The following is a 17,670-nucleotide window of genomic DNA, read 5'->3' on the forward strand; positions in this document are numbered from 1 at the left end:
AGATAGACAGATAGATAGACGGATGATAGTTCTGGCTCAGATCACTGTATTGTCTAACTGGAGAGTGTCTTACATAAAAGAAGCTATCAGAGTACAAATTAAATGAGCCTACATTACTAGACCACTTAGAAATGTTTATGAAAAGAAACGAAGAGATCTTTCCTGTCTGGAGTAGAAGGGAATATTTTTGTTTGTTCTACCTTTCTATATAAGGAGCACTGTAGCATAGCGGATTACGAGTTGGGTTGTTAACCACAAGGTCCGCAGTTTGAATCTACTGGTAGCTCCATAGGAGAAAGATGAGATTATCTGCTCCAGTAATGATTTATAGTCTCAAAAACCCCATACAGGGCTGCTATAAAATGAAACCAACTCGGTGGCACACAATGCCACTACCCCCCTCCACACACACACACCACCACCACCACCACCTTTATGTATAACAAAGAACTGTGGGCATTGGGCTGTTGTTAACTGCAAGATCAGTGGTTCAAACTCACCAGCTGCTCCACAGAAGCAAGATCTGCTTGCCTGAAGATTTACAATCTTGAACCCCTAAAGAGCAGTTCTATTGTTGTTGTTAGGTGCCATCGAGTTGGTACCGACTCATAGCAACCTTATGCACAGCATAACGAAACAATGTCTAATCCTGGGCCAACCTCACTAGTGTTGCCATGCTTCAGCCCACTGATGCTGCCACTTTGCCAATCCATATCACTGTGGGTCTACCTCTTTTTCTCTGACCCTCCACCTTTCCAAACATGATATCCTTCTCCAGCGACTGGTCCCTCCTGACAATACATCCCAAGTATTGTGGCTGCACTTCTTCCAACACAGATCTGTTGGTTCTTTTGGCAGCCCATGGCACTTTCAGTATTCTCCTCCAGCACCACAACTCAAAGGCATCAATTCTCTGACTATAGTGTCTCTGTAAGCCAGAATTAACTCCGTAGCAGGGGGTTTGGTTTGGGGTTTTTGGTTTACTGGATAACAAACATTAGTAATTCCATTGAGAAATGGTGATGAAATTAGTAAACAAGAGGTGGGTTAAGGGTAAACAAGCAATGATTTCCAGTTTAGGATCATCTTTCCTGAGATTATTTTATCAACTCAATTCATAAAGTTTTTCCTTTTCTTCTTTCTCTCTTGATGGCTACTCATGAATTAAGCCTCATCTTTAAAGTACTTGCAATGTGATAACTTATCTTGCCAGCCTCATCTGCTGTGCCTCTGGCCACATTTGATGTCCCCTAAAAACTGCTGCATAAGACCTCTTTAAAGTATTCAAGAGCAAAGATGGCAGTTTGAGGACTAAGGTGTGCCTGACCTAAGCCGTGGTATTTTCAATAACCTAGTGTGCATGCGAAAGTTGGACAATGAATAAAGAAAATCATAGAAGAATTGATGCATTTACATTATGGTGTCAGAGGAGAATATTAAAAGTACCACAGACCACCAAAAGAACAAACCAATTTGTGTTGAAAGAAGTATAGCCAAAATGCTCCTTAGAAGCCAAGATGGCCAGACTTTGTCTTTCATAACTTCTGACATATTATCAAGGAGGGACCAGTCCCTGGAGAAGGACATCATGTTTGGTAAAGTGGAGGGTCAGCAAAAAAGAAGAAGACTCCCAAGGAGATGAATTGGCACAGTGGTAGCAGCAACAGGCTCAAGATTAGCAATGACTGTGAGGTTGGCGCAGGACTGGGCAGTGTTTTGTTAAGTTATGCATAGGGTTGCTATGAATCAGTACCTACTCGACAGCACCTAACAACAACAACAAAAAGTACTTTCAAATATGTTTTGCTCTTGTGGACTTTTCTGCCTAATTTGTCTTTTCCTCTCATTCTCACTTCTCCTTTCAAAAGTCAACTTGTTCAGAGAGTTGGCATCTTTGATGAAGCACCCAGGTCATTTTGTTAATTGCTTTTTTGTAACTTTTCCCCTACAACGTTTCAGAGATTTACCTACCTCTCTTTAGCTAAGTGAGGAAGGTAAGGACTATCTGCCTGTTTTACAATCCAGCCTCTAACACCATTTCTTACAAGGCGAGGTTCTCAAAGCATGTTTGCAGAATTGGTTCACAGCCACCATTCCTTTCCCTTCCTAGTACATTCTACTTCTCTACTCAACAAACTCTAAGATCTTTCTTTTTTATTTCTCAAATGTATCATCATCCATTGAGGGCATTATAAAAGTTTATCTCATAAACATGCATTATTATTAATATATAATCTTTTAACCATAGAGATCCCTATGAACCTAGACCCCTCATAGGCCTAAACTAAGGTCCATTGTTCCTCCATGGAAAACAGTTCACACAAGTAATCTTGGGCATATATTTTGAGTTCTGAAAGGCCAGAATTTATTCTATAAATTTATATTAAAATTACTTCATTTTAGCATCCAACACCAATATTAGGCAGTTTTAGTTACTGAAACTTTACTTTCTGGTGTGACGCCACAGGGTTGCTATGAATTGGGACCAACTCGAAGGAGCTCTGGTAGCGTAGTGGTTACGAATCGGGCTGCGAACCTCACGGTCAGCAGTTGGAAACTACCAGCTGCTCCGCGGGATAAAGATGAGGCTTTCTGCTCCTGTAGAGATTAACAGCCTCCGAAACCCTGTGCAGGGTCCCTATGAGTCGGAACCGACTCCACGGCACACAACAACAACAACAACGACCGCACTTAACAACAACAGAAGTTATTGAAAGTGAGGCGGTTTTTTTCTGACACGTTGTTGATAGGAGTTGTCGAATTGATTCTGATTCATAGCAACTCTGTCTAGGGTTTCTGAAGAGCAGCTGGTGAGTTTGAACCGTCCACTTTGTAGTCTAGTGCTTACAGAGCCACACCATGACTCGTGACACTTTGTTGTTATTATGTGCCATTGAGTCGGTTCCGACCCTGTATAGGGCCTCCAAGGCGCAGCTGGTGGGCTTGAACCGCCAACCTTGCAGTTCAAACCAACATTGTAGTCCAGCGCATTAACCTACAGCGCATGTCAGGACTCTGACACTTCACACCCAAGGAATGAGCTTCTAGGGGCTCTGTAAAATGGCGTTTAAGGTGAGAATCAAGGCAGCCGAGTTGCTTGGACACTGGCCCTTCACAACAATATTTTTTCTGTAAGTGCCGAAGCAGCAGCCTGTCAGGCCTCCATTGGGAATGAGGAGGGGGCAGGATATTTTTATGTGGCCGCTCTGGAGTAGGTGTCTTTGAATTTCCGATGAACCACCCACTTGTTGGCCTGTGGGGACCCAAAGACGGCGTGTGGGAGTTAGAAAAACACTTAAATTTAGAGGGCGAAGAGATGGAAGTCAATCTCTTGAAAGGGCAGTTCAAATGAAGAGCCCAAGGTTAGCAGGATGACAACTGTTAGCTGGACTAACAGAACAGTAACACAGATGTGCGTGTGTGTACTGGGGGGGTGGGGGTGGGGGGGTGGAGGACGGAGCCCAGAAGAGATGAGAGCCAAGAGATGGCTTCTAAAGGGATCTATTGAAATGTCAGTCCATATCCTCCGGCTGTCTCCCAAGTCGCCCGGGGCGGTCCCGGCCGGCAGAGGGCAGCACGTGGGCGGGAGAGGCCGGGCGAAGGCCACGGCGTCGACTGGATCGCAAGGGACCCTTATTTTGAGTATGGGATGAGACACTCGTACCCACGAATACCCTTCTCGACCTCGCCAGGCGCCGCGCACCTACGGCTACGTTTCGGGAAGAGGGGGAGTGGGTGGATGCCGGAAGGCAGTCCCTGCAGCGAGACTGGTGTCCCTGGCCCCCGGGGGACTGCAGAGTGCCTCAGGGGTCCCAGAACAGGAGGGGAGTGGGCTTCGGGGCGGGGTGGGAGGAGGTGTCCACATCCCCCTGAAGCGTCCCCGTTAGGCGCCTCGGGAGCCTCGCGGAAGGCGCGGCCTCGCCGCCCTCTCCCGGCTCGAGCTTGGGGCTTCTCCCGCCCACACTGCGCGCCCCGCTCCCTTCCACGAGTCCGCGCCCGGCCGCTCTGTTTCCGGGGGCCACGACCCCCGCCCGTTTGCGGCCAAAGTGCAGCTCCCGCCGGGCGCTGACGGCACCGGAGCTACGACGGTAGGGATCCGAGCTCGTCGATCCTCAAGCGGCCGCAGCGCAGGTTCCCGCTCAGGCCGTCGGGGAGTTGCGGCGGGGGCCGGGCCCCGCAAACAGGGGCGCGCGGTCCGAGGGGACCGTGTGCGCGGAGCGTCGGGCCGGCGCGGCGCAAGTCGTGGACTTTATGTAAATCGGGGCCGCGCCCGGGCGTCCTAGGTAGGATGGACCAGCCCCCCGCGCCTCGGCCCTCACGTCCAATAAGAAGAGCCCCAGCTTGACACCTGCCTATATACAGGCGAGCGCGCCCCCGGCCCGCGGACCGCGCGCACAGCCCGCACAGCCCCCACGTCGTGGGCGAGTGAAACCTGGACCCCCGCCACCATGACTTCCAGTAAAATCGAGATGCCCGGCGAGGTGAAGGCCGATCCCGCCGCACTCATGGCGTCGCTGCACCTCTTGCCATCGCCCACGCACAACCTCGAAATCAAGTACACCAAGGTAAGTGGCCGGCGAGCGCCCGCCGTCCACGGAGACTTTCTAGAACCTTCTTTTTCCTCTCTGATCCTGTGAAGGGTCGAGGGCAGTGTAACGGGTTCCCCTATCCGGGGTTCCCCGGGGCCAGCCTGACCTCTGGGCCCCCCGCCTTAGGGTGTGGGGTGTTAGCCGTCCTGTCGACGCCTCAGGGACTTGTCCTAACCTGGAGCGCAGCGCCGAGGGGTCGCCGTCAACGGCTCCTTCCCCAAACCGTCTCTGCGGTGGGTTTCTGGTTCTTTTCTCGGGGTCTCCACGGCATCGGGAAAGGCGTCGGGACGGAGGAGAAGAGGTTTCCCCTGCCAAAGTGGCGTCTCTTCTGGGTCCTCCACCTTCGGGGGCCGCTCGGGCTCCTGATCCTGGTCGGGTCCTTTCCGGTAGGAAATTGTCAGGACTCGCGGAGGAGCCCGGGCTGGTTTTACAAATTTCATGGGAACCTAGCTCATTTTGAACAGTATTGCCACTCAACGTTTTATTTGAATTTTATAGTCAGTGGCAGTTTCTCTAGACATCTTGAAAAGTTATTAAATTAGTTCCAATTAAAGAAGTTCGCTTTTGAATTGAAAAAACACACACACACAAATCTAGATAATGAATTGTGACATTTTGGGTTTGCCAAGCCAGATTTAAATTTGACTATAGAAATGAATTTATAGTTTCGCCTCATACTATACATTGTATTTACTATCTTTCTACATATTCGACATAGAAAAAAAAAAAAGGATTGTTCATTACACACATGGGAACATTAGAACGTTACAGCGTTTACGAGAGGACGGGAAAAAAGCCAGGTTCCTTGGAGTTCATTTACACTTATTTGATTTTCTATTCCTTAGATCGATTTCTGCACCAAACTTCTCCAAATTAATTTCAGCCCATATGCCAACCCATAATGTGGCTAAAGTTGTTTTCCAGCACGCTTATTACAAGATAACGAAAATTTGTGGAGAGGTAGATTATTTATAACAGAGAACATCATCAGCAAATTGAAACTTTGCTTTCCTTTTGTTTTAGGATACAAATCCGAGTGATTCGTACATTGACTGGATTTAGATGGATTTGATGTACCTGCTAGCTTTTTTAGGTGGTGTGACAAATTTTTGAAAGCCTTTTTAATGAGTAGTCGTTAATGGTTACAGCCATTTAAGCATTGTTTGCATAACAATAGTGCCAATGTGTGGCAAATCTCTGGGTTTAGGATCTAGTAGGAAACGCATGCAGCAGAAAGGTTTTGTTTTATGAAGGTCCCTAACCTCTACAGCCTCTCTTTAAAGGTTTTACGATGCAAAATGAGTATGAGAGGACCTAACCCTCAGGTTTAGGGTGTTCAGCAAGGGTTTGACTTTAGTCTTACTTTTGGTCGGATTTTGCTAATAGCCCCTGAAAGAAGTTTCAGGTTTGCAGTAGGTACCTTTCTTGGAATTTAATTTGGAAGCTCCGCCAGTTCTCTTTCTCTCTGACTACCCCTTTCTCTTTTCCCTCTTGTTCTCCCCCAGTAGGAAAGACAACTGATTTATAGCTAATTGGAGCCTTTAATGTGGAGGCTTTTAGCTCCAGGAGGACTTTTTATCCAGCATCCACTTTCCCACTTATTACAAAGAAAAACAATCAGAAATGAAATAATGGATTGAAATTTGACTCTTTAATTTGTGGGGAGGAGGTACCTTAGATTTGGTTTGACAAACAACCCTCATAAACACTGAGTAACACTAATCTAAAGGCGAGTTCTTGCCACAAAAACTTGCAAAATCAAGTATCTGTGAACATTCCCAGAAGCTTTCCTCCTCTGCTCTTTAGTGAGACTTCGTAATTTTCTGAGACAAGCAGGTTTTTGTTTTGTTTTGTTTTTTTAACTTGAAGAGCAGAAGCTGTACTTTTGATAGCCGTGCATAATGGGTAATTATTTTTTGCTTAAAAGGAAAATAAGATTAATGGAAAGCTTTAAAAACTTCTGATTAGAAGTGAGGGAAATTATATTAGCCGTTTGAAATAGAAGCGTAAGCAAGGTGGAATGGACAGCTAATCCTCTATAACAGTGATACCATATTAATTAGAATTTTAAAAAGGGTAATGGCTAGGAAATCACTCCACTTTGGGGCCTATTGAATAACACATATGAAACAAGCACAATATTTGTATCAGAAAATGGAACCATAACATAAACATAGATGGATCTGTAGTGAATCGTTTTTGTCTACTTAAAGAAATATATGTATATGTATGTGTGTGTGTTTATTGCGGAGTACTACAATATGATTTTATTATATGGTTTTCAGTATGATTTGGGGACTGTCATAAAATCACTCCTTATAAATAAATGAAGGAGCTCTGGTCTCAATCGTAGTTCGCATCCCTAACTACACCACCAGAGCGCCTTCATTTATTTATAAGGAGTAATTTTATGGTGGTCCCAATATTCCTTTAAGAGTGAGATAGAAAGGAATATTGGGAAATATGATTACAGAAACCTTGTAAGCCTGTCTTCAGCCTACAACTGACTGGATTAGCTAAAAGGGGAACTAGAATTTGCCCAGGGAAATAGGCTTCTTTTAAGCCCTTGTGTCACCCTTAAAAAGGAGCTCTGGTAGTATAGTGGTTACCAATCCGGCTGCTAACCTCAGGGTCAGCAGTTCGAAACTACCAGCTGTTCCGCAGGAGAGAGATGAGGCTTTTTGCTCCAGTAAAGATTTACAGCCTCAGAAACCCTGTACAGGGTCCCTATGAGTCGGAACCTACTCCACAGCTCGTAACCACCACCACCATAAACAGATGATCAGATTATGAGAATTTTAAGCAGCATTACTTGAATGCTTTGTACTTGTAATCTTGTATTTTTCCCACCTATCTTCTTTTATTTACTTTAATAGAAGGGGGACAGGGGGATCATCAGAAATAAAAGTTCTCTCCTTAGCCTACCAAAGGTACCTGGGAAAATGCTAACGTTCAATCCTCAAGGATGCTGAAGGGGCTAAACTTGTGGTTTTGTACTGACTTTCAGATAGTTACATTCAGCCTTTAGTTTTGCTCTCTGAAGTTCCAATGCCATCTTTAAAATATGTCTTTTTTTATTCTTTAATATTTTATTTTATTTTATTTTATTTACACAATAAACTGTCCTTGTTGTTGCTGAATGCCCTCGGGTCGCTTTTGATGCATAGTGTTGACCCTGTAAGAGTTTCTGAGGAGCAGCTGGTGGGTTTGAACTGCTGGCCCTGTGGTTCCTAGTCCAGTGCCTATCCTACAGCGCCACACCAGGACTCCATGCAAAATAAACTAGACTCCAAGTTTTAAAAATGATTCTTTATAAGGATTATGCAAAAAGACTGTTAATCACCAAATAGTGACAATAACTTCACCTACATTAAATAATAAAAGGTCCAATTTGGGCACAAGAGAATGTGTACAACCTGTTTGTATCCTAAGAAGACTTCTCAACAGGTAGCATAGGATTTTGGTTGCTTTTAATGATCTTTTATTAAGTAAAGTTTTTCTGAGTTGTTTCCATTTTATCGGTCTGGTTTTTGGAATTTTGCATAGTTCAAGTTAGGGATATTTATAACTCAAAAACCCAGTGACCCCTCGAGTAGATTCCAACTCTATAGGATAAAATAGCAAAATCGAATTTGCCTAAAGGGTTTCCAAGATCGTAATCTTTGAAGCCCACTGCCTCATCTTTCTCCTGCAGAGCACTATGTAGGTTCGATCAGCTGATCAGCTGACCTTTTGGTTAGCAGCCAAGTGCTCTTTAGTAATACATATGCGCATATTAAAATCAAGACTCAGCACTTTAGGATAGTCCTTCCAGTTCCCCAGAAGGTCTTTGGAAATTTGCTATCTATACCTCACCTCTGCTTTCTCCATTGCTGTGACCTCTATAGGTCCAGCCCCCACCCCACCCCGCTACCTCCACCACCCACCTACCCCGTCTACCTACACATTTTGAGATCTTTCTGTTGAGCTTTTTATTTTTTTCCAGTGAGAGTTTATACTTAGAACAGACGGTATTGGTAAAAAGTTATGCTTTCATCCAGCATCCAATTCTTTGGGGAAGTAGAATGTTGATTGAGTACTGACTTACTAAACTGTTGTTATTGTGTGCCAAGTAGTGGGTCCCGACTCATAGCCACTTTACAGGGTTTCTGAGGAGCACAACTGGTGGGTTTGAACTTCTGACTTTGTGATTAGCAGTCCAGTGCATATCTTATAGCGCCACACCCCAAGACTCTACCTGCTAAACTGTTGTTGTTGTTAAGTGCTGTTAAGTTGGTTCTGACTCATAGCAACTCTGTATAGGGTTTCTGAGGAACAATTTATGAGCCTGAACCACCGACCTTGCAGTTCAAACTGACCTACTAAACTAGATGAGAAAAAATAAAGAATCAAATGAAAAATCAAAACTAATGTGTACTGAGTGCTGCCTGTTGCTGTTGTTATGTGCCGTGGAGTTGGTTCCGACTCATAGTGACCCTGCACAGGATTTCTGAGGCTGTTAATCTTTACGGGAGCAGAACGCCTCAGCTTTCTCCCGCGGAGCAGCTGGTAGTTTCGAACTGCTGACCTTGCGGTTCGCAGCCAGATTCGTAACCACTACGCTACCAGAACTCCTTTACTATCTCTTATTTATCCATTTAACAAGCTTACTGAATATCTATTGGCAAAAGGTTCACTTTCAGTTCATCCAGTGGATATCTGAGTGGCCAAGTTCCTAGGGCTAGTGCTTTCCACACTGCCACTTGGACTGTGGAAACATCTGTCTTCTAGTTTAGGGCCAATAAGATTTTTTTGCTCAAATTTGGCAGTTAATAAGAATAGTGATCCTTAGTCCATCCATATAGTAACAATGGTAATAATATTTATACTATTACTGACATTTGCATGCTGTTGTTGTACCTAGTGATTTACTTAACACTTTCATATACAAAGTGTTTGATCCTTGCCAAAGCCTTTTGGAGAACACAGGGTAGTAGGAAGAAGAGGAAGTGATTGATAAGGAAGGCCTTGGCCTTGACATTTAAAAGTTGATGTTGTGGGTGAATTTTCTTCACCAAACACTTTTCTTAACATCCGGTGACATACACTTTGTTTTGGTTGAGAATCTAAATCTTTATTTTTGTGTGTTGTTTCTATTGCACACTATAAAGAGCATGTGAACTTTAAAGATAGAACTACTGCCATCTGATATGTTTGATTCCCTAACTTTAAATTGGAGTCCTGGTATGGAGCTGTGGGTTAATGCGCCAGACTGCAAAGCTATTTGAACTGCAAAGTCGGTGGTTCAAGCTCACCAGTCGCTTCTAGGAAACCCTATATGGGTCAGAACCAACTCGACGGCACTTAACAACAACTTTAAATTATTGTTTTTTGATGTTTCCGTGAGTTTTTATGAAGTCTAAGGCAAAATTCTTTTCTATCCCAGAAATCACTTCTTAAAATGTAGATGTGCATCTAGTACATCCAAACTTCGGCTATTTTAATCATAAATTGGCAATCAAGTTGCATATTTACACAGTTTTTAAAAAATACATTTTCATGATTGTACAGTTTTTAAAAAATATCTGTATGATATTTATATTATTTTCATTTAGCCCAGGGAAGCTAAATAACTTCATTATTAGACAGAAATTAGGTAATTAGAAAGTTCCTGTTGGTTTCTGACTCAAGGCAATGTTTTCTACCTGATCATACACCATTTAGAATCATTTGTTACACTTCTGACCTTTATTTCTATGTTTTTGTTAAGTGCCATGGCATCAGTTCCAACTCAGCAACGCTTTATGGGGTTTCCAAGGAATGGCTGGTGGGTTTGAACTGCTGACCTTTCAGTTGGCAGTCCAGTGCTTATCCTACGATGCCACACCAGGATTTCTGTGTATAAAAGGACAAGTGATAACTTTTCCATTTTAGAGTAGGAAGTTCTCTGTACTATAAGGTCTGACCTCTTTGCAACCAGACTGAAGAAAAGCCAGATGTAGTTAGTTCTCTGTTGCATTGGGGAAGCTTGGTGACCAAACCAAGCATTTCAAATCCCAATACACACAATTCTCTAGTATATCTTTGCTAGTTGAATACAAATATCAGTGTATATTTTTGTCTTTTTAGTTATCATAATGACAACTTGGGGATATGGGGGTCAGTTCAGCAAATCGTAGACCAACTGCCTGATTTTGTAAATAAAGTTTTGTTGACACATAGACACACCCCTTCAGTTATAATAGCAGAGTTGAGTAGTTGCAACAGAGACTATATGACTCACATTTAAAAACATTTTTGATTTAAGATTTTTATTGTGGATTGAGTAAAAGTTTACAGGACAGAGCATCAGTTTTACATTCAACAAATCATACACCTTGCTTCATTACAATGATTATAATCCCCTCTGTGTACCATCAGTTAACAGTATTTCTCTCTATTCACTTTAGCTTTTTTTTTTTTTTTTTTTTTAACACTCAGGCATATATAATAACTTACACCACCAAAGGGCATATTCTGCAAGTCAGCCTCTTGACCACTATCTCTCAGTCCCTCTCTTTCCATGAATCTAGAGTCCTCAGCTGCTACATCTCTCCATGCCCCCATCTCTGCCTCCATCTCTGGTGTCGCTGCTTCTCCGGATAAGGTCTCTCATTCCACTTGTGCTCTTCTTCTTGATTATCCTAGGGTCCTCTGTTTCTGGGCTGTAAGATTAACCACTACTCTGTTTTTGTTACAAAACTTCTACCTTTACAATTGTGAGAATCACAGTTATTCATGATAACAATTTTTGTTGTTGTAGGTACCTTGAAGTCGGTTCCGACTCATAGCGACCTTGTACAGGGTTTCCGAGGCTGTAAACCTTTATGGGAGCAAAAAGCCTCATCTTTTTCCCACGGAACGGCTGGTAGTTTCGAACTGCCTACATTGAGGTTAGCAGCCCGATTCATAACTACTACACTACCAGAGCTTCTTAGCGTAGTGGTGACGAATCGAGCTGAGAACTGCAATATCAGCAGTTCGAAACTACCAGCCGTTCCATGGGAGAAAGATGAGGCTTTCTGCTCTGATAAGATTTACAGCCTCGGAAACCCTGTACAGGGTCGCTATGAGTTGGAACTGACTCCGTGGTACATAACAACAACAACATGATAACAATTACTCATTATTAAACCATAAGAATCTTATATCCATCTCTTTTAATCAGACCCATCTAGACAAGATGAAAACTATTCAGTGGGGATTCGTTCTTTCCCCACACACTATTAAACTAAGCTCCCCCTTTAAACCTTGTAAGCCAGTCACTTCATGCCTTTATTGCCCCCTCATTTTAGGTAGCCAATGTCTAAGTTGATAGCATTGATAAGACTCCTTCCCTCTCTCTTGGTGTTTAGAGTTACTACCTCCATGAGTATAGGTCAAGTTCATCAAATTGTAGCAATTTACCCTCATTTCCTTTATCAAAAAAAAAAAAATTTTTTTTTTAGATTTTCCTCTTGTAGAGTTCTGATTATCAAACCATCAAGGCTAGGTCAAATGGGTACTGTCTGCAACTTTGGGTGTTCTTGTGTGACCCCTCTCACTTCATTCATATCAGTTGGATGTGACCCACATTTGTTTAACAAAAAAGGTCATAAGAGCTTAACTTAGATAAGGAAAGTTTGTGAGATTAAAATAGGCCTTTGTTCAAATCCTGTTCACACATGTGTGTGAACAGTTAGCTTTTATTCAGCACATAGAGCCAGGTACCATGTCAGATCCTGTGTATTCAGTAGTATGTATGGCATCTCCCTTTAAAGAGTTTCTTCAGAGTTTGTTTCTACATCTGTCAAAATTGATGGCATCGTACCTATTTTATGAGATTACTCTTAAGACAGCATGTATTAAGTGGCATAGAATGAAACTAAACCAAAACACCAAACCCACTGCTGTCAGGTCATTTCCAACTCGTGGTGACCCAGTAAGATAGAGTAGAACTACCTCATAAGGTCTCCAAGACAGAAGCAGACTGCCTCATCTTCTCCCATAGAGCAGGTAGCAGGTAATCACGTAACCATTGTGCTACTTCAGAACGACAGTCAATGTGAATTCCATTTTATTTTGGCAAAACAATATTTATTTTTGGATTATTATTATAATTATGTTTGTAGTTCCAAATTAATGGATACTCATTTTAAGAATGATCAGAATTATAGAATTAACAAAGTTTTGTAAAACAGGCCATAGTGCAATATACTGGATAGCTATAAAGTCCTTACACATGTTTATATTGAATTTTCATCATTCTGAGGTCTTGTCTTACTAAAAAGTTACTAAATCAACCAATTTTTCAGCCTATATTTTAGTAATAGAATTAGATGTATGGCACTTTGTGTTGCATTTCAACATTAATACACTTCAATATATTAATATATTCAGTGTCAGTGAATAAGGAAGGCTATAGAAGAATTGATGCATTCGAGCTATGGTGTTGGAGGAGAATGTTTAAAGTACCATGGACTGCCAAAAGGACAACTCAATCTGTGTTGGAACAAGCATAGCCCGAAATGCTCCCTGGAAGCCAGGATGGCCAGACTTCATCTCTCATACTTCCAACATATTGTCAGGAAAGACCAGTCACTGGAGAAGGACATCATGTTTGGTAAAATGGAGAGTCAGAGAAAAAGAGGAAGCCACCCCCCCTCCCCCCGCAATGAGATGGATTGGCCCAGTGGCAGCAGCTGTGGAAGCAGATGTAACAACGATTGTGAGGTTGGCCCAGGACCGGGTAGTGTTTTGTTTTGTTGTACGTAGGGTCGCTTTGAGTCAGCACCAACTCGATGGCACCTAACAACCAATGCTTCAGTATACACCACTGGCTGACTCTAAACTTTTAGGTTGCAAGCAGTCATTTCTGGAATGTTAAGTAGTTTGGATAAGGATGTTACCAAGTCATTGGTGCATACACCGGGAAATGTGGCCGTGTATCAGGACGGTATCTTAGTTTCTAAAGCTTTAAATTCAAGGGACTTTCACTGGCCTTACTACCCAAAATACCATGGGGAATTTGGGAAGCTCTTCCCAGAAAGTAAAAGCACCAGGCAATGACTATTTTGGAAGCCCTTCTAGCATTTTCTTAATCTTTTAATGGTGCCCAGTCATTCGAAAGCCATCTCTCTTCTGCTTGCTTGGCTTGTCTTTAACATGGAATTCTGTATAAATTGTTTTTCTTCAAAAATCTTAACTCTTTATGAGTTTATTTACACTAAATCTCTATTGCATCAGCCGATTTGAAACACTTCCAGCCTTTGAAAATTGCCAGTTGAAATAACAGTGGGGTGATTTCAGCACCCAGACTTTTGCTGGGCTTTGTGCAACCCTTCCCTGGGCCTAAACGTGGGGATTAACTGATCTCTGTAGAATGTGATTAAAAATGAGAATGTATGTGAGTGAATGTTCTAATTTTTATTATAGAAGGGAAGACATCATTTTACTCCGGTTCAGCTCATTTACTTCAGAAGTCGTTATCTGCTCTATTGCCTTTCCTCATCACAATCTGACCTTTGGAGAGTCAAAAATACCAGTTCCTTTATTCCATGGTATCTGGAAAGGTAACCAGAAAACACACCTGCTTTTTGTCTAGGAAGAATTTAAGCTATCAGGGTACCAAGGCCCTTTACAATCTTGATACAAAGGACAGGAAGAAAGTTTCAAAATAATTAAAATATTATTTAAAAATATTTTCTCATACATTATTTTTGTTATTTCAGCCAAAGTCTTCTGACTTCAAGGACACTGAATTGTCACTGCATCATTTTCCTACATCATTTCTAGGGATTTCTTGAAGAATAAAGTAAGTCAGAAAGCCATTTCACCCAAGAAGATATACAAATGGATAACAAACACCTGGAAAGTTGTTCCTCTTCAGTAGTCATTGTTGTTGTTGGTTAAATGCCTTTGAGTCGATTCCTACCCATAGCGAACCTGTATAGGGTTTCTGAGGAGCACCTGGTGAGCTTGAACCGCAGATCTTGTAGTTCAAACAGCTTTACAGTCTGGCGCATTAACCCACAGCGCCACACCAGGACTGCATTAGGAAAATGCAAATCAGAACCATGTGGGACACCACTTCAGTTCTACTAGGATGGCTGAAAGCTGAAGGTTGTTAGTGAGGATGTAGAAAACCAGGAACCTCATCCATTGTTGGTGGAATTGTAAAATGCTGCTGCTGTTACTGCTATGGAAAGCAATTTGGCAATTCCTCAAAAGGTTAAACATAGGATAACCGTATGACCTAGCAATTGTGCCCCTTATTATATATACCCCCAAAGAACTGAAAGCAGGAATGTAAACTTACACTTCTACATCAGTGTTTCTTGCAGCACGGTTCACAGTAGCCAGAAAATAGTCGGAACCGACTCCACTGCACATAATAACAACAACAAACACTCATCAACAGATAAATGGATAAAGAAAATGTAGTCTACACATACAATGGAGTATTATTCAGCGTAAAGAGAAATGAAGTCTTAATATATACTACAACATGGAGGTACCATGAAAACATTGCAACAAATGAACTAAGCCATTCAGAAAGTCACAAATGTTGTATTATCTCACTTATTGTGACTGAGTGCCATTGAGTCCATTCTGACTCATAACAACCTTGTATAGGGTTTCTGAGGAGCAGCTGATGGGTTTGAACTGCTGACCTTGTGGTTTATAGTACAGTGCTTATCCTACAGCATTATACCAGGAGTCTGTAAAATACACAGAAAAGATTTTTTAAAATATAGAGAATAGGCAGATGTGTAGAGACCAGAGTTCATTAGTTGTTGTTACGTGATGTTGAGTCGTTTCTACCTCATAGTGGTTCTTTGTAGGGTTTCTGAGGAATGGCTGGTGAGCTTTTACCAACAGCTTTGCAGTTAGCAGTCAGTACTCATCCTACAGCCCCACACCAAAGGTTAAAGTTCAGCAGAAGGGAACGTTATCCCTTAGGAGGCACTGCATCTCTGTAAGTGATGGTGGACAAGTGAACAGTTGAAGTGGCAAATGCTTGGTTTTACATACCTTTTCCAAAAAAAAAAAGAATCAAAAACTGATACAAGTTTACTTACATCCCACAGGACCTTAACCTTTGTTTCCAGACAAATTGTTGTTGTTCAGTGCTGTCGAGTTGGTTCTGGTCCACAGTGACCCTATATAAGGTTTCCAAAGAGCTTGAACCGCCAATCTTGCCATTCAAACCGGCTTTGCAGTCCAGGGCATTAGCCCACAGCATCACACTAGGACTCCTCTGGCAAAATACTTAGGGCAAGTTCAACAATAAAGTGAGTTTGTTTAACAATCCCACTCTGGTAGCATAGTGGTTACAAATTGGGCTGTGAACCTCAAGGTCAGCAGTTCAAAACTACCAGCCGCTCCGCGGGAGAAAGATGAGGCTTTCTGCACCTGTAAAGATTTAAAGCCTTGGAAACCCTGTACAGGGTCGCTGTGGGTCGGAACCGACTCGACGGCACTTAACAACAACAACAACAATAGACAAAAGTAACCGATTTTCTCCTTCTCCAGTCCCTGCCGCCAACACACACAGATCAAATCAAAGAACTGAGATGTGTGTGTGGTGATGGGAGGGTTTAGGGAAGAAAGGAAGAAAAGAAATAGGAAGGTCTTACCTGGGAAGAAAAATTATGAAATGCCTATAAAAAGTCATGGACTTAAAGTCTGATTTAAAATCAGACTTAAATCTGATTTAAAATCTGATTTAAAATCAGACTTTAAGTCTGATTTCCCTAGATATGAGCATTGAACTTCTTCACTGAATCCCTTTTGGGAAGGAGATTAGGAATCAGTATGAGATTATTTGGGGTCCTGGTATGGTGCTTTAGGATAAGCACTGGACTGCTAACTACAAGGTTAGCGTCACCAACCACTCATTGGAAACCCTAAGCTGGGTTACTGTGAGATGGAAGCCCTGCAATGACACTTAACAACATGAGATGAATTGGTTGCATTTATTGTTTCATGGGGTTTTTTTGAGTCCTGGTGAGGCACTGTGGGTTAATGCGTTGGACTGCAAAGTTGGTTTCCTCACAGGGTTGGTGGTTCAAGCTTACCAGCTATTTCCTGGAAACCCTATACAGGGTCGCTGTAGGTCAGAACCGTCTGGATGGCACTTAACAAAAACAAGAAATTGCCTTTTCTAGCCTTAATAATTTTCTATCCATCTATCTACCTACCTGTCTCTTCCCTAGGAGACCCTGGGTGGTACAAACATTTAAGCACTCAGCTCCTGAACAGGCTCAGAAGACAGGCTTGGAAATCTACTTGGTGAAGCATGGTTCTGCTCTGCATACAGGGCTTACCGTGAGTCACAATTGCTGAAAAGGAGATAGCACAACAGCTCATTAGGAAGCCTGAAATGAGTGAATTCTGTCCATGTCTATTTCAGAGTCTTAGAGCCAACAAACATAGCAATACAAGTATATCTGGATTTTCACAGAGCAAGTTACCTCGTATTGTCTCAAGGTTACTTCTATTTTTAGCTGCAATCAGAGCTACTTTTTGTTTCCTTGAATTCATTCATTTATTCATTCATTTAACATTTATTCATTCATTTAACATTTATTGTGGCCTCTTGTGTGCAAAGTATTATGTTAACTACTGGTAGGAAACGATGCATAGGCTTGGTTCCTGCCCTGAAGAGGATTCCTTCTCAGGACATGGAATGAACTCATGTATACAAACAACTCTGGTGTATACTGTTGTGTTGCTGGTACATTAAGTAGGCCTTGACACATGGTGACCCAATGCACAAATGAGTCAAATGCTGTCCTGCACCATCCCGTGGTTGAATACAGACTGGACAGTTATGATCCAAAGGGTTTTCTTTGGCTGGGTCAGCAGTAGATCGCCAGGCCTTTTTGCATAGACTCTGTTACTCTAGACGCTCCACTGAAATCTGTTCAGCATCACAGCAGATACTTGCTGTTATTATTAGGTGCCATCGAGTCGGTACCGACCCACAGCGACCCTGTGCACAGCAGAATGAAACACTGCCCAATCCTGGGCCAACCTCACTACTGTTGACGTGCTTGAGTCCACCGATGCTGCCACTTGG

General features: G+C 42.5%; 1 protein-coding gene across 2 annotated transcripts in view; it reads left to right on the forward strand.

Annotated features, from left to right (window-relative positions):
- Positions 1-4,407: 4,407 nt before the first annotated feature.
- ALDH1A2 (aldehyde dehydrogenase 1 family, member A2) overlaps positions 4,408-17,670 on the forward strand; it is a 134,336-nt gene continuing 121,073 nt past the window's right edge. Inside the window, exon 1 of one of the 2 annotated variants that reach the window (XM_006831604.1) lies at positions 4,408-4,565. In XM_006831604.1, coding sequence (XP_006831667.1) covers positions 4,449-4,565 — 117 coding nt within the window. In that variant the 5' untranslated portion in view covers positions 4,408-4,448. The remainder of the gene's footprint in view (positions 4,566-17,670) is intronic. The other variant, XM_006831605.1, reaches the window with a different exon arrangement.

The sequence above is a fragment of the Chrysochloris asiatica genome, unplaced genomic scaffold, assembly GCF_000296735.1.
Source record: "Chrysochloris asiatica unplaced genomic scaffold, ChrAsi1.0 scaffold00004, whole genome shotgun sequence".
NCBI lineage: Eukaryota > Metazoa > Chordata > Mammalia > Afrosoricida > Chrysochloridae > Chrysochloris > Chrysochloris asiatica.